The 22,669-nt window shown below is 36.4% G+C and overlaps 1 protein-coding gene across 2 annotated transcripts in view; it reads left to right on the plus strand.

The window, feature by feature from the left end:
• Window positions 1-22,669, plus strand: part of SLIT2 (slit guidance ligand 2) — a 360,710-nt gene that overhangs the window by 262,689 nt on the left and 75,352 nt on the right. Inside the window, exons 12-17 of one of the 2 annotated variants that reach the window (XM_025887763.2) lie at window positions 9,414-9,485; window positions 13,349-13,492; window positions 13,605-13,768; window positions 14,751-14,774; window positions 18,293-18,443; window positions 21,521-21,595. In XM_025887763.2, the coding sequence (XP_025743548.1) occupies window positions 9,414-9,485; window positions 13,349-13,492; window positions 13,605-13,768; window positions 14,751-14,774; window positions 18,293-18,443; window positions 21,521-21,595 (630 nt within the window). The remainder of the gene's footprint in view (window positions 1-9,413; window positions 9,486-13,348; window positions 13,493-13,604; window positions 13,769-14,750; window positions 14,775-18,292; window positions 18,444-21,520; window positions 21,596-22,669) is intronic. The other variant, XM_025887764.2, reaches the window with a different exon arrangement.

The raw sequence follows: 22,669 nt of genomic DNA on the forward strand, positions 1-22,669 counted from the left end.
CTGTACTTTGTCAAATGCTTTTTCTGCATCTATTGAGAGGATCATAGGATTCTTGTTCTTTCTTTTGTTAATGTATTGTATCACCTTGATTGATTTGCGGATGTTGAACCATCCTTGCAGCCCAGGGATAAATCCCACTTGGTCGTGGTGAATAATCCTTTTAATGTACTGTTGGATTCTATTGGGTAGTATTTTGGTTAGAATTTTTGCATCCATGTTCATCAAGGATATTGGTCAGGATATTCTCCTTTTTGATGGGGTCTTTGGTTTTGGGATCAAGATAATGCTGGACCCATAAAATGAGTTTGGAAGTTTTCCTTCCATTTCTATTTTTTGGAACAGTTTCAGGAGAATAGGTATTAATTCTTCTTTAAATGTCTGATAGAATTCCCCTGGGAAGCCATCTGGCCCTGGGCTTTTGTTTCTTGGGAGATTTTTGATGACTGCTTCAATTTCCTTAGTGGCTATAGGTCTGTTCAGGTTTTCTATTTCTTTCTGGTTCAATTTTGGTAGTTGATACATCTCTAGGAATGCACCCATTTCTTCCAGGTTATCTAATTTGCTGGCATAGAGTTGCTCATAACATGTTCTTATAATTGTTTGTATTTCTTTGGTGTTGGTTGTGATCTCTCCTCTTTCATTCATGATTTTGTTGATTTGGGTCCTTTCTCTTTTCTTTTTGATAAGTCTGGCCAGAGGTTTATCAATCTTGTTAATTCTTTCAAAGAACCAGCTCCTAGTTTCGTTAATCTGTTCAACTGTTCTTTTGGTTTCTAGTTCATTGATTTCTGCTCTGATCTTTATTATTTCTCTTCTCCTGTTGGGTTTAGGCTTTATTTGCTGTTCTTTCTCCAGCTCCTTTAGGTGTGGGGTTAGGTTGTGTATTTGAGACCTTTCTTGTTTCTTGAGAAAGGCTTGTATTGCTATATACTTTCCTCTCAGGACTGCCTTTGCTGTATCCCAAAGATTTTGAACAGTTGTGTTTTCATTTTCATTGGTTTCCATGAATTTTTTTTAATTCTTCTTTAATTTCCTGGTTGGCCCATTCAGTCTTTTTTTTTTTTTTTTTTTGCTGGTGTTAACTCTTTTTTTTAATTTTTTATTGTTATGTTAATCACCATACATTACATCATTAGTGTTTGATGTAGTATTCCATGATTCATTGTTTGTGTATAACACCCTAGTGCTCCATGCAGAACATGCCCTCTTCAATACCCATCACCAGGCCAACCCATCCTTCCACCCCCTCCCCTCCAGAACCCTCAGTTTGTTTCTCAGAGTCCATCGTCTCTCATGGTTCCCTCCCCCTCCAATTCCCCCCCTTCATTCTTCCCCTCCTGCTAGCTTTTTTTTTTTTTAACATATATTGTATTACTTGTTCCAGAGGTACAGATCTGTGATTCAAGTCTTGCACAATTCACAGCGCTCACCATAGCACATACCTTCCTCAATGTCTCTCACACAGCCACCCCGTTCCTCCCACCCCCCCACCACTTTAGTAGGATGCTCTTTACCCTCCATATATTTGAGTTCTTTCCGACTTTCCTCTTGTGATTGAGTTCTAGTTTCAAAACATTGTGGTCCGAAAATATGCAGGGAATGATCCCAATCTTTTGGTACCGGTTGAGACCTGATTTGTGACCTAGGATGTGATCAGTTCTGGAGAATGTTCCATGGGCACTAGAGAAGAATGTGTATTCCGTTGCTTTGGGATGGAATGTTCTGAATATATCTGTGAAGTCCATTTGGTCCCGTGTGTCATTTAAAGTCTTTATTTCCTTGTTGATCTTTTGCTTAGATGATCTGTCCATTTCATTGAGGGGGGTGTTAAAGTCCCCTGCTATTATTGTATTGTTGTTGATGTGTTTCTTTGCTTTTGTTATTAATTGACTTATATAATTGGCTGCTCCCATGTTAGGGACATAGATATTTATAATTGTTAGATCTTCTTGTTGGATAGACCCTTTAAGTATGGTATAGTATCCTTCCTCATCTCTTATGATAGTCTTTGGCTTAAAATCTAATTTGTGTGATATAAGGATTGCCACCCCAGCTTTCTTTTGGTGTCCATTACCATGGTAAATATTTTTCCACCCCCTCACTTTCAATCTGGAGGTGTCTTTGGGTCTAAAATGAATCTCTTGCAGACAGCATATCGATGGGTCTTATTTTTTTATCCACTTTGATACCCTGTGTCTTTTGATTAGGACATTTAAGCCATTTATATTCAAGGTAACTGTTGAACGATATGAATTTAGTACCATTGTATTGCCTGTAAGTTGACTGTTACTGTACATTGTGTCTGTTCCTTTCTGGTCTATGTTACTTTTAGGCTCTCTCTTTGCTTAGAGGACCCCTTTAAATATTTCTTGTAGGGCTGGTTTCATGTTTGCAAATTCCTTTAGTTTTTGTTTGTCCTGGAACCGTTTTATCTCTCCTTCCATTTTCAGTGACAGCCTAGCTGGATATAGTATTCTTGGCTGCATGTTTTTCTCATTTAGTGCTCTGACTATATCATTCCCATAGTTTCTGGCCTGCCAGGTCTCTGTGGATAGGTCTCTTGCCAATCTAATGTTTCTACCATTGTAGGATACAGTGGTAGAAATGATACATAGCTCATATTTCGAGCTATTTTCAGGATTTTCTCTTTGTCCCTGAGACTCATAAGTTTTACTATTAGATTTCGGGGTGTTGACCTCTTTTTATTGATTTTGAGGGGTGTTCTCTGTGCCTCCTGGATTTTGATGCCTGTTTCCTTCCCCACATTAAGCAAGTTCTTTGCTATAATTTGCTCCAGTATACCTTCTGTCCCTCTCTCTCTTTCATCTTCTTCTGGGATCCCAATTATTCTAATATTGTTTCATCTTATGGTATCACTTATCTCTCGAATTCTGCCCTCGTGATCCAGTAGTTGTTTATCTCTCTTTTTCTCAGCGTCTTTATTTTCCATCATTTGGTCTTCTATATCACTAATTCTGTCTTCTGCCTCACTTATTCTAGCAGTTAGAGCCTCCATTTTTTATTGTACCTCATTAATAGCCTTTTTGATTTCAACTTGGTTAGATTTTAGTTCTTTTATTTCTCCAGAAAGCGTTGCTCTAATAACTTCCATGCTTTTTTCAAGCCCAGCTAATATCTTTATAATCGTCATTCTGAACTCTAGTTCCGACATCTTACTAATGTCCATATTGATTAGGTCCCTGGCCATTGGTACTGCCTCTTGTTCTTTTTTTTTTGAGGTGATTTTTTTCTTCTTGTCATTTTGTCCAGAGGAGAATAGATGAATGAGAGAACAAAATGCTAACAGGGTAACGATGACCCCAGAAAAATATACACTAAATAAATCAGAAGAGCCCTGAAACTGGGGGAAAGGAAAGGGAAAGAAAGAAAAAGGAAAGAAAAAGTTTAAAAAAAAAAAGAATATGATCAAATATGATCAGGCTGCTGAATAGATCAGTGCCACACTCTAGATTTGGGGCATATTTTGGTCTGTTAGAAGAAACTGCCTCCCAAAATTTTAAAGAAAGAAAAGCTTATATATGTATAAAAATAAGGGTAAATACAATGAAGGGATAGAATATGACTGTAAAGGTGAAAATTATAAAAGATTTTATAAAAGGAATTGATAAGAAGTTGGTTAAAAAAAGAAAGAAGAGAAATTAAAAAAAAAAAGAATGTGATCAGGCAGCAGACTAGAACAAAGCTATACATTAGAGATTTACAGTATATTTTGGACTGTTAGAAGAAAATGTATCCCAAAATTTTAAAGAGAGAACAACTTACATATATACCAAAAATAGGGTTTACTACTATGAAGGGATAGAATATGACTCTAATAATGAAAAATAAAAAAGATTTTTAAAAAAGGGATTGATAAGATGTTGGTTGAAAAAGGGAAAAAGAAAAATTCAAAATAAAAGAAAAAGGAAAATTGAAAAAATTAACTTTGAGGGACTAAAGAATCATGGGGAAAATAGCCATGAATTCTGTTTGCTGTATTCCCCTAGTGCTGGCGTTCTGCCGTTTTCATTGACCGGTAAACTTGTTTTTGGCTGGCTGTTCTTGCTGATCTTCTGGGGGAAGGGAGGGGGACTGTTGCCATGGTTCCCAGATGCCTTCGCGGGAGGCGGAATTGCCCTGTCCTTGCTGGGGCCGGCCTAAGTAATCTGCTTGGGTTTGCTCTCGGGAGCTTTTGTTCCCTGCAAGCTTTCCGCACAGGTATGGAGGACGAGAGTGAAAATAGTGGCCTCCCAATGTCCACCTCGGAGGAGCCGAGAACTCGGGGGCCCCGCCCCTCAGTGTGCCCCCAGAGAAAAGCAGTCAGTCACTCCCGTCTCCCTGGTCTCCGGCCGCACTCCGTGATCACCCGGCCAGTGACCCAGCATTTCTATCTCTGGCACCTGACTCCGGTGTGGAGTCTCCAAACCCAGCAGATCCCTGCGGTGCACTCCTGCACCACTCCTCCTGGGGGAGGAAGGGGAGTCTCCCTTCATCTGCCGCTTGTTGGGTCCCTGCTGGAAGAGCCTTGGCCCGACTGTGCCGCAGATCATGGTTTATGGCAACCCCAAGTTGAGAGCCCACTCTTCGGCTCCGTCTTTGCAGCCAGCTTCCCTGCTCCAATACCTGGGAGCTCTGCCGCACTCAGGCACCTCCGGTCTTCCTGTGACCCCGAGTGTCCTGAGACCACACTGTCCCAGCGAGGGTTCCATTCCTGCTTAGCCACTGGAGTGACATCCCTCAGTGCACCAGACTTCTAAAAGTTCAGATTTTGTGCTCTGCTACTCTATCACTTGCCGGTAGTGCCTGACGGAGGACCCCTCCCCCTGTGGTCTATCTTCCCGAATATTGCCTCGGATTTACTTCGCAGGCCCTACCTTCTAGAAAGTGGTCAATTTTCTGTTCATAGAGTTGCTGCTATTCTTTTCTTTGATCTCCTGTTGAGTTCATAGATGTTCAGAATGGTTTGATCCCTCTTTAGCTGAATTCCTGGGACCAGATGAAATTTAGGTCTCCTACTCCTCTGCCATAATGCTCCTCCCTGTATTGGTTTTTTGATAGGGATTACATTAAATCTGTAGATTGCTTTGGGTAATGTCAACATTTTAACAATACTTATTCTTTAATTCATGAGCATGGAATATCTTTCTATTTATGTTGTCTTAAATTTCTTTCATCAATGTTTTATAGTTTTCAGAGTACAGGTTTTCACCTCCTTAGTTAAGTTATTCCTAGGTATTCTATTCTTTTTGCCGCAATTGCAAATGGGATTTTTCTCTTAATTTCTCTTTCTGCTACTTCATTATTTAGTGTATAGAAACAACAGATGTCTATATATTGATTTTGTATCCTGCAACCTTATGGAATTCATTTTATCAGTTTTAGTAGTGTTTTGGTGGTGTCTTTAGGGTTTTCTATACAAAATATATCATCTGCAATTAGGGAAAATTTTACTTTTTCTTTACCAATTTGGATGCCTTTTATTTCTTTCTCTTGGTCTGATTGCTATGGTTAGGGCTTTCAGTACTACACTGAATGAAAATGGTGAGAGTGGACATCTATATCTTGTTCCTGACCTTACGGGAAAGGATCTCAGTTTTTCACCATTGAGGATGATGTTAGCTGTGGGTTTTTCTTAGATGGCCTTTCTTATATTGAAATGTGTTCCCTCTAAACCTAATTTGTTGAGGGTCTTCATCATGAATGGGTGTTGTAATTTGTCAAAAGCTTTTCTCTGCATCTATTGAAATGGTCATATGGTTTTTACCCTTTCTTTTGTTGATGTGATATGCTATGTTGATTGATTTGCAAATATTGAGCCACCATTGTATCCCAGGAATAAATCCCACTTGATCATGGTAAATGATTTTTTTAATGGATTCAGTTTGCTAATATTTTGTTGAGGATTTTAGCATCCATGTTTATCAGAGGTATTGGCCTGTAGCTCTCTTTTTTTGTAGTGTCTTTATCTGGTTTTGGTGTCAAGGTAATGCTGTCCTCATAGAACAAATTTAGAAACTTCCCTTCCTCTTCTATTTTTTGGAACAGTTTGAGAAGAATAGGTATTAACTCTTCTTTAAATGTTTGGTAGAATACACCTGTGAAGCCAACTGGTTTTGGACTTTTGTTTGTTGGGAGTTTTTTTTAAATTACTGATTCAGTTTCATTGCTGGTAATCAGTCTGTTCAAATTTTCTATTTCTTCAATGAATCATGGAACACTACATCAAAAACTAATGATGTAATGTATGGTGATTAACATAACATAATAAAATAAATTTTAAAAATATTTTCTGTTTCTTCCTGATTCCATTTGGGAGGTTATATATTTCTAGGAATTTATTCATTTATTGCAAGTTGTCCAATTTGTTGGCATATAGTTTTTCATCATATTTTCTTATAATCCTTTTTTATTTCTGTGGTATCAGTTGTTATTTCTATTCTGTTTCTGATTTTGTTTGAGTCCTCTCTCTCTCTCTCTCTTTTTGATGAGTCTGGCTAAAGGTTTATCAATTTTGTAGATCTTTCCATGAAGCAACTCCTTATTTCATTGATCTGTTCTATCATTGTTTTAGTTTCTATTTCATTTATTTCTCCTCTAATCTTTATTCTTTCTGCTGGTTTAGAGTTTTATTTCTTTTTCTTTTTCTAGCCCCTTCTGGTGTTGTTAGGTTATTCATTTGAGATTTTCTCTTGCTTTGAGAGGAAGACCTGTGTTGCTGTAAACTTCCCTGTTAGGATAGCTTTCACTGTGTCCTGAAGATTTTGGACCATCATGTTTTCATTTTCATTTGTCTCTGTGTATTTTTTTATTTCCTCTTTGATTTCTTGGTTGACTCATTCATCATTTAGTAGCATGTTATTTTACCTCCATGTATTTGTGCTCTTTCCATATTTTTTTCTTATAGTTGATTTTTAGTTTCATAACTTGCTCCTTAATTCTTTTATGGGTCCCCCAAAATTTATATGCATCCTATTTCCTTTTTATATTTCAATGGGCTCAAAATATGAAATTCCTTCAGTATTCAAAATTGCTATTTTCGGTTGCTCTTTGAAATAGTACTTCATTCACCTCACTTGTATTAGTCTGGTGGCACAAGGGCAAATGATGATCATTCAACAAGTAACAGTTGGATTCAGCTTAATTGGACACCAAGCTTAGAACCTAGTAAAGCTCTTGGCACATAATAAGTATATGATATCTATTGTTAAATTAATCAGTTGAATGGTATTGCATTGAATATCCTGAAACGGTGCTGCCTTGATCTGTTCATGTGTGTTTCCAAAAGCCCTCTTTTCTCTTATTTCTGACCTTAAATAATACAATTATTTTTGTTTACCCTTTCTTAATTCCCTTACCTCTTTGACCCTGACAATACAGAATTCTCTCTTTTATTCTTTGATTTTTTTAAATGGCTTCTTCTCTAATGATTTACCTTTTCCAAAGCATCTATATTCTGCACAGGTGAATTTTTTGTTATACTGTATAACTATACCACTGGGATCTATACAAATGGAATGCCTCCTTACACAATATAGTGTCCAGCTATATTTATTTATTCCCTTGAGAATTTCCTTCCTATATTGTAATACATCCCACCTCTCACTGACATCTTAAAAGGAAACAACAGCTTTCCCTCACTCATATTCATTTCTCTTATATTGTTATTTTCTTCCTTTCCAAACAGAAATCATGTACTGTTGCCAAACATATTAATTATTTAGATTTTATTTCAGCTTTTTCCTTTACATATTATGACATCCTTCATGTCCTTTCCAAGAAATTATTTTTCTCATTTTCAGAAGAAATAAGGTCATTGCAGAGAATGTAAAAATAAAGAAAAATATATAGATGCAAATTAAAATCACCTCTGAATAGCAAATTGCCTGCCATCCAGAGATTTTCTGCTTTTTCCTATGTATACATGTATATATTTTTCTAAACAAAATTAAGATCATACTATAATATACTACTTTATTATTTTTTTTCAAATTTAACATTATATCATCAACACTTTCATGTCATTACTCTTCAAAATACAATTTTTATAAATGTGGAATATGCATTTAATACCTTTTTTGGGACTTGGAGCCATTTTATTTGTATGTATTTTTTCATTGTTATAAGTTATATCATGATTAACATTTTGTGCATAAAATATTGTGTCTTTCTCTAATTATTTTCTAAGTTCTTAAGAGTAAAACTAAGTAAAAATTTTTATATGTGTCTTTACAGCTCTTGACATATATTGCCATATTATTCCCCTAAGGACTATAATTTCCATCTTTTCCTATTCATAATTGTGGTTCCCTTCTTTTGGGGGTTAAAAGTAGATAAGCATCATTTCAGAATTATTGTTAATAGCCAATATGATGAGTCAACATATTTCGATTCATTTGTTGTTGAAATCCCCTCATTTCACCCAGTTTGTTAATTATTCATTAATTTGGCCCCTTGCTAATTTATTTCTTCATCTCACTCATCCAATAATGATCATTCATCAATCCAATGTTACAATGTCACTGCATACTCAAATCAACATTAGGCTCCAGGTATACTGAAGGGTCTAAGCCATGTGCTTGCACTTGGTGGCTATACTTAGTGGCTGATCAGAGGTGAATACCATGAGGATGCATTCCTGTTCATATTTTTGGAGAAACGTACATTTCAAAAATGTTTCTGTAACCATATTAGTGATCACTTTCTTCACAGAGCTTAACGTTTCTCAAACATACACATTATGTAGCAAAAACCTTACCTTTATCTAGATTCCTTTCATTTTTTACCAGTATGATAAGCCTAAAACTCATCCCTTTAATGAGTAATGAATTCCACATTTAGTGTTCTCCTTTGTTACTATAGTATGCACTCATTATATATGAACTGTGTGTGTGCGTTGCAAAACATGACAATTGAACAGTGGACATTTCTAAGAAAAAGCAATAAAATTATGAATTGTGTTCATTTTTGGTTAATTTTTCTTATTTTTAGTCTTTCTTTTTTTAAAAGATTTATTTATTTTAGAGAGAGAGAATGAGCAGGAGGAGGGACAGAGGGAGAGGGAGAGAGAGAATCTTAAGCAGACTCTCCACTGAGTTTGGAGTCCAATTCAGGGCTTGATCTTATGACCCTGAGATCATGACCTGAGCCAAAATCAAGAGTTGGGCGCTTAACTGACTGAGTCACCCAGGTACTCCTGTTTTTCAGTGATTTCTAAACTTTCTGCCATAAGCATATATATGATCTATAATCAGGAAAAAACACATTTGCAAATTGAAGTTTGTTTACTCAACTGTAGCTTTTATGATGTATGGAGTGCTTACTAACCTCCTATATGCCTGAATACATATGTGTTGGATCAATTTGTTATGCTGGCTTGATGTCTAATTTTTTTCATTTAAATCATGTTTTTTCAGTGTCCTCTATGGAAATAAAATCACAGAACTCCCAAAAAGTTTATTTGAAGGACTATTTTCCTTACAGTTACTGTAAGTATTTGATGGTTTCTGATCTGTTGAACCAAGCGTTATATTTTAGTCAGTGTACACTCTCATGGTTTCATGGAGACTTCAGAAAAGCTCAACCCCAAATGACATAGTTTAATGAAATGGAAAAGATTAGTATAGTACAACTAACACTGATGGGTGTTATTTTTTTTGAAGACACAGCACTTTGAAGTTGTCTTAAAACCTTTCTGTCCACCCCGTCACAAATGTAGGCTTCTTGGCTACTCTGTCATTAAAAGCTTGTGCCGTCTCTGCCCTTTATGAAACTCTCTGTTTTGATTTAATAGTATTGGGAGGGAGAGTGACATAGTGAGAGGTTTATCCACCTTTATCCAAAGCATCTGCAGGAGGGACAATGCTGGAATACCGTGTCCCCAGTCCAGAGGTGGTTGCAGGGGGCCAGAACACAGCAGGAGCACTCCAACTGGTGTTTACTCAGAAAATTATCTGTAAACTCCTGGCCTGCATCTTCTAAAAACCATTCTGCTTAGAGAGTAGCTACCTCTTCTTTGTCTCAAAAGAAGAATGTACTATACATATGTGTATAAGAACAAAACTTGACCACAGTTGTTTTAGTGAATGCTCATATGGAAAGGAAATTGCAAAAAAAATACACTAGTCTTAAGATAGTTAGTGTTAGATCATCAAATTCTCTTCAAATCACCAAACATACATAGAATTCCTCCTTTGGGGCTGCTGTGGATACAAAGATGAGTATGATGCACTCTCTCAACTAGTTCATAGTCGGTCTACCTTAAAATTCTCAAGTTTAAAATGTTATTTTCTCTTTTGGTGTATACATTTGTTGGTGTTGGGGTTTGTATCATTGATTTGGCAAAAATTTACTGCTAATCCCACAGATTTCCCAAATGTAGATCTTTTCCCTTACTTGATCAATGTAAGTTATAATTATATCCTAATATTCATGTTTTAAATTTTCATCATTATCTAGAAACATATTTTATATCACAACCCAGTTTTCCTACACAACACACAGATGCACACAAATGAAGCAAATTGTTAACAAAACAATATTTACCTTTACTATATATAGTACTCTCCATTTTACTGCATTCTCTGTCTCTTGCTCTGGTCTCTCTTTTTCTGTCTCTTTAGTACTGTGCAACCCAATAAATTGATTTTACAACAGACCAGTAAGTCATGAAAAATACTGATCCTTATGATCTAATGTCTTTATTTGGGTTTCAAATTATTTTTTAACCTTTGAGGTGGGCTCTGCAAATATTGCTTCTGATCTTTAATAGAATGACTCTGTATACATTATACACATTATAGGTATATCTGGATGCTATAGCCAAGTATTGCCTGTGTGTTGTTTCTCTGTCATTCTTCTACCTTCTCCTAGCACTATTATGTTTGCCATTTACTTGCAATCTCTTGCTATCACTTGCCTGTCTAGTACTAACATTTAAATAGTACCTTCTTTTTCTTTCCACACATACTTATTGGTGGCTGACATAACAACCAGGTTCATAAACCATGGGATCTGTACACAGATAAATCTTACTTAAAAAGCTATCTTTGTCCCTCAGCCTAATATGTCATCTCTAGATGAAGGCCAGTTCCTAAGCCTGCCAGGGCTAAAGCAACACAGTTGTCTCTTTCTGGCTAGCTGAGAACTTTAAGCGTCTTAGATTTGCTTGAACAGATGAGGTACTAGGGAAAAGAAGTAGGTAAATGGAAAGAGCAAAAGAAAGTCGTGTGTGCAATACTTTCTTTCTCCTACTTTGCTGACCTCATAATTTAAAGTAAGTACAAAATGCTCAAAACAGCACTTTCTTCAATTGTCTTCAATGCTCCCCACTTTTTCCTTCTCCTCATTTCTGCTCTCTGACTTCTTCAGTTAGCTGACAGATTGGGGAACACAGTCAGTGTGACCTGTGTTGTGGTGCAGGGTGGGGAACACAGTCAGTGTGACCTGTGTTGTGGTGCAGGGTGGGGAACACAGTCAGTGTGACCTGTGTTGTGGTGCAGGATGGGGAACACAGTCAGTGTGACCTGTGTTGTGGTGCAGGGTGGGGAAATGGGATGACCAGTCTATCCCTGAAACCAGTTCCCAAGCTTTTAAGAAACTATTATGAGGACCACAGAGAAGACCAAAATGTCAGGTCCTAAAGGGAGGTTAAAAAAAAAAAAAAAAGAGGAGCGAAGAGAATTATTCTGAGGAAGTTCACAGCCTTGCATGTGTGTGGATACCTAAAAAAACAAGTAAAGCAGAAGAAATACCCTATGTTAATTAAAAATAGAGATTCTTAGTGGACAAAAGGGAAGACATTTTTCAGTGTGTTAAATAGAAGGCATACAAATCTAAATGACAGAGCACATATTTTTTGAGCTACTATGTGTTTGTTCAAGTCTTAAGTATCAAAGCAGTAAAATAAATGCTAATAGAGATAAAAGTATCAAAAAAAATTATCTGCCCACGGAGGTCACTAATCCACCTTTGGGCAAACACATAGGCCTACAGAAAGGAGGTGCCAAGACTAAGTAGCACTGAATAACTTCCTTGGGGACCTAGAGGAAGAAATACTTTAGTTGGGTAGAAGCTTCTGGAAAAGGTGAGCTTCCCATGCAGCCATGATAGGCCAGAGCATTGGGGAAGGTGGAGGGCAAGGCAAGTGTATTCCCAAAGGGAGTCCAACATGCATAAAAACCCAGAAACGATCCCATACAACCTACAAGAATGGCATTTGCCAAAGTATGATTTGTAAACCACAGTTCCATAGAATATTGAAGTCAAATATTGATAGCATGTTGGAAAAAAAATGAGTTTGTGGCATATTGTGTTAAACCAAGTTAAATGGGCATTTATACTGCAGGACCAGGGCCTTTAATAGGGTTATGAACCATGTCACTCTCCAAGAGGATCATAAAATGTTCATTCAACAACATATTTATGGAGCACCTTGTATGCGCTTGGCACAAACAAAAATGCCTGTCTGGGGGAACATACAAATGGCAGCAATAATGTAATAAGTAAATCATATGTAACAGAGAGAAATATGTATTTAAGAAAATAGAAAAAAAATAAACAGATCATAGTAAAGGAATTGCGTGTGCTAGAGGTTGAAGTGGGGCAAACACAGGTGATGGTATTGAAGAGAGGAGTCAGTGTAGGCTGAATTGAGAAAGTAAGATTGCAACAGACCCAAAGAAGCAGAATAATCAGACCTCAAGGGAAAGAACATTCCAAGCAGAGACCCCCACAAAGAGACATGTGTGGCTGGAGCTGAAGCAGCCAGGGAGAGGTATATAGAGGTAATATAATTAGGTATTATATTAGAGGTATTAGGAGTTCAGAAGGGGGCGCTAATGGTCCTAATGGGCATTGAGGCAATGTGTCAGGACCTTGGCTTCCCCCAGAACAATTTGGGAGTTGCTGCCTGGCTTTGAGAGAAAGTGACCTGTGTTTTAAAAGGCCACTCTGGCTTCTGTTTTGAAAATAGACTGAATTTCTTCACAGAGCAGCTAGAGAGACTAATGTTCTATGACAATTTTTATGGCGTCCTTGACAGGAGACGTTGGGTCTCACCCACCTTTGTCTACTGCCCTACCTCTTCATCTTCCAGAGAATATGTTGAATAATTTTTATTGAATAAATGTGTAAGTACCACTAGATTTAGGCATTCATTAAACCACATGACCCTTGCTTTATCTGGAATATCTTCCACCTGTGGTACCTAAATTGTTCCAGTTAAAATGCTAGTGTTGAGGTTCAGAGAAATATTATTTCTTGATTTCTTGTATTTCTCAAGAAGGACAGAATCTTGAAGGTGGGTTAACGAGATGCTACACTTTAATTCTGCAACTATTTGATCAAACAGATTATTGAATGCCAACAAGATAAACTGCCTTCGGGTAGATGCTTTTCAGGATCTGCACAACTTGAACCTTCTCTCCTTGTACGACAACAAGCTTCAGACCATTGCCAAGGGGACTTTTTCACCTCTCCGGGCCATTCAAACCATGTATGTATATATGGCTTGGATCAAATACGATGACTGCTCTCCTCACTGTGAATTTGAGAGTTGAGTTCATTGCAAGTCATGTATAAAAGTGTTCTGTCTGTGTTTCTGAAAGGCATTTGGCCCAGAACCCCTTTATTTGTGACTGCCATCTCAAGTGGCTGGCGGATTATCTCCATACCAACCCCATCGAGACCAGTGGTGCCCGCTGCACCAGCCCCCGGCGTCTGGCAAACAAAAGAATCGGACAAATCAAAAGCAAGAAATTCCGTTGTTCAGGTAATTTCTTACTTCATGTGATATTTCCCCTGTGTGACCAAAAACAGTGGTTACGGAGACCTAGAGACTGCTGGTCTTCAGATGAATTACCAAACATTGTAGAATATACTTTTTTCTTCTGTCTATAAAGAACAAAATAAAGGGAGCTGTAGGCACAATTCATATAGCACTCCTATAGGTAATATTTTAACACTATATCCAGCATAACAAATAGGCTACCAGCCAAGAAAAAATGATGCTTGGATACTTCATACTGCATTTTTAGGGTTCAAACTAAACGGGCCTTTTAGCAAGCTCAGAATCCGTTTTATGTCTGTTAAGTCTCATGCCTGTTGTATTATTCTCCATTGAGAAACTTAAGGTAATCAATCATGTTCTCATTTCTTCAGAAAGTGAACTGAGACCTGGTTATGTGATTTGCTCAGGTTCAGAAGTAGGGGGGAAAAATTTCCTGATCCCTTGCTTCGCACACTAAATGTGTTTACTTATTTTTCACCCCCTTATTTTAAATAGGACTGTGAGGATAATTTTTTTTTTTGCCAAAAGGCCATCTTTTAGCATTTTGGGAATATTATATTTATTTACAAAAAGCCAAATCTAGATCCATTATGTTACTATTATATAAAAGGCTTACTTCATTGAAATTTTTTGTTCACTTTGGTCTCATCTTTTCTGTGTTCTTATGATAAAATACATTCTGTATGTTTTGAGTAGTATGCTGTCTAACTATTCCAGGGGTATTTCACATTCGGCAGTTAATTCATACTAAAAAGCTAATATCAAAACAAAGCTGTTTATTGTCCATGGTTCTAGAGACATTTACTACTCACTGTACATTATTATACTTCAGCCACTGCTGTGAATATAATTCACTTAATTATCTATAGTACCTATAGTCCATTCTTAATCTAATATAACTCATATCTCTGCTTGCTGACATTCAGGTGCATCTTCTATTTTTTTTTTCTCTTTTTTTATTTAGCTAAAGAACAGTATTTCATTCCAGGTAGGTTTTGCTCGGTAGTAGGACTAACTGCAGACACCCTTTCCTCACCTTATAAAATATAGCTTCTGAAACTTTGATATGCATGCGTTTGAAAGTACAGTGGGTACTCTGTAGATAGATTGACTTCTGCATAGATCACTTGTAGCTGTTTCCTGAAAACCTGACCTTTGCATGCAGCTTCTGATGTTAGACATATATATTATTAAACCCCCATCTTTTTTTTCCTCTCTCACTTTGGCACATTATCTAAAATTTCTCACAGTAGCTAAAATGTTTGAACTTATAGCCTTCTACTTAAATCATTTTCTCTCCTTATGTTGTATATCTGATCTTTCAACCTGTTTTTAAAATATAGCTTATTGAGCTGGTTTTAAAGACAGAGACCTTTCTGTTGTCAAAGAACTAGTTCTACATGAAATCAGTTACAAACACACAGAATTCTCTTGTCGACCATGAAATTTACTTTTTTTAATATAATTCTTTATACTAAGAAAATGTCCCTTATTTTTTGCTTTATTTTGCTTTACTGTTGCTTCACGTTTTATACGAAAACAGCAACTTACTGCTTGTTGACATGCAATTATATATTATTTGTAACATTGTTGCAGACCTGGGGTGATGGTATAACTCCACAGAAACAATACTGACCTACATCCTGAAAGCCTCAGATGTTCCTGGGCACTAAATGCCTTGAATAATTTAGGCAGATGCATGAAAAGTTTTTTAGAAAAGTAATTGAAATGTTTTACCACTACAATCTTAACACTCTTAAGGCTGATGATTCTGGAACTAGCTCTTTGAAACATGTTCACTTATTTTTTTCCTTGCCTGCCAATTGTGTAAAATGCCTCTTGTTTGTTTTAGACCATTATATAAAAATATGTGTTAGTAATTGATTGGCTACATTTACCATCTCCTGGGGATATTCTAGACTATCATATATTTTAACAGCTACCAATAAGAAGATACTTATATGGTGTTAGTATGCAAAAGCCTTACTGATTTTTTAAGGAAGAGTTCTGGGTTTGGTCTCTATTTTAAGGAGATATGTGTTATTTGCCATTATTGAATTATAATTTGAATAATTTTATGCATATAACGGATTTTGTTTTATTACTTATTTTGAGCTTGAGTGATCAGTAATATTTATATATTACACGGGCTGCGTAAGAAAACATGTTGAATAGAACAGTTGATTGGCCTTCATAGGCAATCTTTAAAATTCATTATTTTTACCTCATTGTTAAGCAGAAAGTCGTCTGATAACTATTACTTACCCAGAAAAAAAGCCATATTCTAAATACCAAACACCTATAGGATAAAACACTGATATTACTAAAATCTTCAAATTATGGCAGTTAATAGAACTGTTACCAAATTATTCAATAAATTGCATTTAAATATACTGTATTAATAATTAAGAAATTAATATTTCTGATTCACAAATTAAAGATCCAACGTCAGATTGTTTTCATAAATTCTGATAGAGTTTTGCCTATTTATTGACAGCAGTCAAAATAGGTTTTTTTGGAAACACACTGTATATGTGATATCGTGGCTTAATTGTCAGTAATTTCTGATCATTCAATTTACATTAAAGCAATAACAATAGAATTCAGGACTAAGAAGGGTTCTTTGGGCCTTCTCTCCTTTTTCTTCCTAGATTATATTAAAATTTTAGCTTACCTATAGAGTCTTCATAAAAGAAACATCATTGTCATTACAATGAATGCAGACTATTTTAAATATAAGATACCTGATGTACCTGTCATTTAGCCCTTTGTTTCCAGTAGTTCTTCATTTCACTTTTAAAACAAAAGCTTAAACTACAGGACAACAGTTCCTCAATAAATGCCCTGGCATTAATTGTCAAGTCTAATGAAATGATTATATTCAACTTTGCGATTGTATGAGGTTCTGATTTCATTTCCACTAAGTGACATTATTTTATAAGTTGGAAAGGCCATTAAAAAGCACATAAGCCACAACAGTAAGGCTTAATCCAGATGTATTTGTTTTTGAAGATCTCCATGATTAGTTTTTCACTTACGTTTGCATGTTTACTTGCCTACCACCCTTCTATATGGCATTCTAGATATTATAGTGATAACTCAACAGAAAATCTATCTTGCAGAGAGCTCATCATGTAGAGGAATCGACAAGAACTTAATTTGTGCTGTGCATCTCGTATGCCATTGCTTTTCCTGTAAGAGCACTGTGCTTCAAAAAAGTACCACAAATATTTGCAAAGCATGACAATGGCTGTCATACTCTGCCATCCCCCCTATAATTGCCATAGTAAGGAAAGAAGGAAGAGACCTTCACTAGTTTTGTATATGTGTTGATTAACCTTAATTGGGATTACTCTTTCTTTCCTTCTTGGTGATCTTTACTTTTGCAGGAATTCACCATTTTGGCTGTAAGTAAAAGTGTCTGATCTGAAACTTAATGCCCTCCCTTTTCAATCCTGATGTACCTTCTTCTAGTCTCGGTCTTTTGCACCTTTTTTTTTTTTTTTCAAGAAGCAACCACAGATCTTTTGAGCTTCTCTGTTGTCCTTGTAGCTCACCTTCAACTTCTTCCTGGATGTTGTTCCCGAAAGCTGTTGTTTCCATTCTGCCGTTCTGAGGAACAGTGGAGGCACCTTTCAGTGTAGCCCCTTCTTTGTGTTTCCAGGAAATCTTCGGTAGTAATACTCTTACTATGGTCATAAACATTCTGCGGGAAGAATGCATGTCATGTAAACAGTATTACGTTTCCAGAGCGTCTGTAGCTTTTTCTCCTGCTTCCCTTCATCTTTCCTCTCGGTCTTACCCTTGGCCTAGTGGATGGTGTAGTGATTATGTAGCGAGATTTTCTGTTGTGCTTGATCTAACCATGTGGTTGCCAGGTATGAGTAAAACATGGTTCCGTCAAGCACCATGGAACGTCACGCAGCTTTCTACAGCATGACAAGCTGCTGAGGCTTAAATCAGGATTTACTTGTCTCCTTTTATAAAATCAAAATGAAAAAAGAGGGCTTTTTTAGGCATTTCCGAAGATTATGTGAGAGGGAGAGAATAATATAAGACCATAGAAAATTTAAAAACCTGAGTACATCTATTTGCCTTGAAAGCCCTAATTTAAAATGATATATAGGAATATGTTTCTTACTGGATACATTTTAAATTCTTGACTCAGAGAAAAAATAAACTTTGTAACAATGAATAGCCATTGTATGATTAGCTGTCAACTAGGCTAGAATGGCTCATAACTGGATCAGCAGAAAGTACAGCTGTGAAAAGCTCATCTCTATTAATGTTTTCCTGTCCTGTGAATCTGGTTACTCTTTTTTCCAGCAAATTCCAAGCCCTTGTTTTAACCCTCTCCTGACATCCATTGACCAAAAATTCCCCAAGTTGTCTCCCTGCTGCATAATCTATAGTTATCTTACTATTTTTCTTCCTACGAATTAATGACTATTCTAACCTTTAGACTCAGTATCTTTTTTTTTTTTTTTTGCCTTGAATCCTCAATAGGTACAGAAGATTATCGATCAAAATTAAGTGGGGACTGCTTTGCAGATTTGGCTTGCCCTGAAAAGTGCCGCTGTGAAGGAACCACAGTAGATTGCTCCAATCAAAAACTCACCAAAATCCCAGACCACATTCCCCAGTACACTGCAGAGCTGTGAGTTCATCTCCCAATAAAATCCGGGTTGGGAGGGAGGGAATGAAAGCATCAGAGCATTGCAATTTTTGTCTTTCCCTTTTATTTTTAAGAATTACATTGATTTTAATTAACACACATGGCCATAACTCTTCTTTGTACAAGGATATATTAGAAGCTATCTTACTTCATCTTGCTGATCCAAAACATGACTACAGAAATTAATTTATGTCTCAAAAATTCCGTTAGTTCTTAATAATGCTAATAATAAGAGCATTCCTTTGATATTTATTTCTTGGGTATTATTTATGCCTGCACCCATTTCTAAACATGTAATAGATTTCTAAGGTATATAGTCTTTTGCAGCAACCACATAAAATAGTTGGTGAATCACCATTTTGAATCTCTGTTAATTAGGAATTCAGTCAGAGAGCCTTTATCGGCTTTATTACCTCACTGACTCGAAGGTGGTAGGATTCTGTGATTATCAGGTATTTAAAGCACAGAGGATACTTTTTCCCTGAAAAATGGATAGCGTAGCAGGAAAAGCTGAAAGGACAATGAGATCAGATTGATATTTATAACCCTACCTCGAGCCTAGCACATACTAGGTGCTAAAATGTTTGTTGAATCATCTATAGACTCTATGCCAAGTATGGTTTGCCTTTAGTGATTTTATTTATAAAAGTCACACTAGTTTTCTAAAAATTCAAGAAAAACTTGGTGAAATCTCGTTGTTTTCTGAACATCTTAGCAACGTTTATGTATAGCACCATCTGGTATTTGCAATTAACTGCTGTGCAAAGTTGGTTGTCCTTTTATGCTTGCATAATCCTTTTGTCTTCAACTAGCTTGTAATTCCTTGATGACGGATTGTGTTTCATAGTTTATCTCCCACTGTGCCTACAACTCGTGCCTGTTACTTAATGAATCCTGAGCAATTTGAATAATTAAAAATAATGTAATGCTTTCAAAGAGATGACAGAAACCACCCTGTGGCTATAGTGATACTTTTTTAAAATTATTATTATTATTCCTGTTAGTTTTTGAATCTATTTCAAAGCTCCAGGGTTTTTTTTTTTTGAGGAATTTTTTTTTATTATGTTATGTCAGTCACCATACATTTCATCATTAGTTTTTGATGTAGTGTTCCATGATTCATTGTTTGCATATAACAGCCAGGGCTCATCGAAATACATGCCCTCCTTAATACCCGTCACCAGGCTAACCCGTGCCCCCACCCCCCTCCCCTCTAGAACCCTCAGTTTGTTTGCCGGAATTCTCTCATGGTTCGTCTCCCCCTCTAATTTCCCCCCCTTCATTCTTCCCCTCCTGCTATCTTCTTCTTCTTTTTTTTTCTTAACATATATTGCATTATTTGTTTCAGAGGTACAGATCTTTGATTCAACAGTCTTGCACAATTCACAGCGCTCACCATAGCACATACCTTCCCCAATGTCTATCACCCAGCCACCCCATCCCTCCCACCCCCACCACTCCAGCAACCCTCAGTTTGTTTCCTGAGATTAAGAACCAGGGTTTTTTGAAATGTGTGGAGACCATGCATGCAGTAAAAGGCCTGAACTCTGTTGCTGTGGTAATGCAGGGAGTTTTGTATATTTCCAATATTATTAAAAACAATAATGCAATTTATATCTTCCAGCATGATAACAGCTTAAATAGGCTTACTTGTCAATTAAGAATTACAGCACTAGCATCTAATTTATTATTCAGGAAAGTGTGTGTGTGTTTTAAGAAATTAAGGATTTTGTAAATTAGACATTTAAAAATTAGTACTGGGAGGGAAATATTTGTAAATCATATATCTGGTAGGGGACTCATATCCAGAATATATAAAGAGTTATTACAACTTAACAATAAAAATGTACATTACCCAATCAAAAAGTGCTCAAATTTTTGTATGCACATTTCTCCAAAGAAGATATACAAATGACCAATAAGCAAATGCTTATTATCATCAAGCTAAAAAATGCTTAGTATCATTAAGCATTAGGGAACCCTAAATCAAAACCACAATGAGAGCCACAAAAACAAACAAACAACCAAACAATTGGACCCCTCATACATTGCCAGGGGGATATAAAAATGACAAATCTTTGGAAAACAGTTTGACTATTCCTCAAATTATTAAATATAGTTTTACCATGTAACCCAGCAATTTTACACTAGTGTAACTATTCAAAGGAATTGAAAACGTATATCCTCACAAAAACTTCTACACCAGTGTTGGCAGCAGCATTATTCATGAAAATCAAAAAGTAGAAGCAACCCAAATATCTGTCAGCTGGTAGATGAATGAACAAAATTGGTATATCCATACTATGGAATATTACTCAGCCATAAAAAGGAATGAGGTACTGATGTATGCTAAACATGGATGAGTCCTGTAAACATTATGCAAAGTGAAAAAAGCCAGGCACAAAAAGCCACATTTTTTTTATGACTTCACTTATATGAAATGTCTGGAATAGAAAATTCCATAGAGACAGAAAGTAGATTAGTGGTGGCCAAGGATTGAGGCAGGGAGGGAAACAAATTGAAAGTGATTTCTGATAGGTATGAGCTTTTTCTTTTGGGTGATGTTCTATGTTCTAAAATTAGGTAGCAAGCATAGTTGCACAATTTTGTGAATACACTAAAAAACACAAGATTTACACTGTAAAAGGTTGAATTTTATGGCATATAAATTGCATATCATAAAAGCTATTAGTAAAAAAATATATAGAACAAGGGATTCAGAAAAAAATGGTCTAAAATGCTTTCTGGGGTAAAAATACTTTTGGAGGAGGGGCAATAGTGGAAAAAAGATTTGAGAAACTTTGTTCTACAGATTACTGAATGAGAGCTGGTTTTGATTTTTGATTATTGGTTTTCTTTCCTGTATACCTCTTAATATCTTATTTTGAGCATAAAAATTGAGTAAAATGGTGAAAAAATCAGTGCTTCCACAGATTTTCTGTGACATGTATTCTGTTTTACTTTAGAATAATCACGAAATGATCTTACATTTCTGTACGAGAAATAAAAATCCCTTCCTGGCTGTTGGTGATAAAACTTTTGTTTCTTTTTTCTCTGAGGCGTCTCAATAATAATGAATTCACAGTGTTGGAAGCTACAGGAATCTTCAAGAAACTTCCACAGTTACGTAAAATGTAAGCTGTGCATTAGCCACCTTTTAAAATTTCTGTGGTGTTCTGTTGTGTTTTTCAAATCCCTGTGCGATTTTATTCAGATTTCTTTGGAAATTGGAAACTATAAAAGATGTGGAGAAATTGACTACAATGACTACCTGTGACATGAATTTAGGGTAATTTCTGAGAAGAACCTGAGTAATCACCTCTTTTCTATGTATTCAAGGATGTCAACCACATTTTCTGTAGCAAAGCCCTCGCATCTTACTTTAATTCAGACAGCTGGTTTGTTATGTGGCCACAGCAGGAATTCGGCAATCTAAGCTCATTAGAAATGGGTTCAGTAGTGTTTTGTAACTTCCTTTACTATTCCCTAAACCATGCTGTTATATCTCTTTCAGCACATTCGTGTCAACTATTTGACTTTTTGCTTCATTAAACTTTCATTAGAAGATAGTCAGAATTAATGATTGGTAACTGGCTTGATAGCTCATCTGTGTTACTACATATTCACAACTCATATTTTAAAATAAGTTTATAAACTCAGCAGTTCCAACAGCAGTCAGGCAGTATTCTCCCCTGAGGAAGAGGGAGGGAGGGACAGAACAGAGATCAAGCATGTCAGGCCAATGGAACAACCTTCATATAAGAGGAAACATCAAAAGGAGAAAAGGAGTGTTGCTTTGTAATATCTGTGCTTTTCTATGTGTGAATGGCCCAGGGTCACATTGACTATCCGTGGCAGAGCAGACTACGTCCTGTGCACTTGAACCCCATATTATACTGCCTCCCAAAGAGTTTCTTATTGTTTGATTGTTCTCATTTTCAGTGACATCGATTGCCCTTTCGTTTTATTCATACCTTTAGATTCACCACATATTTATGGAGCAACTATTGCATGCAATGTTCTGAGAGGAATAAAATGATCCATAAAAATGACCCTTGTTCTGGGGGCATTCCTGGTCTTGGAGTGAACAATGAGAAAGAGAAAAAATAGAGCCTATAGGAAGGTGTTACCTCACCTGGATATTTTTGCCCTTTGGCCAAGCATTGTCCTGTTTTGTATCATACAAATATGGACAGTTAAGTTGGATG

This window comes from Callorhinus ursinus, unplaced genomic scaffold (assembly GCF_003265705.2).
Source record: "Callorhinus ursinus isolate GAN/ISIS: 27379988/994484 unplaced genomic scaffold, GSC_fseal_2.0 scaffold4, whole genome shotgun sequence".
Lineage (NCBI taxonomy): Eukaryota > Metazoa > Chordata > Mammalia > Carnivora > Otariidae > Callorhinus > Callorhinus ursinus.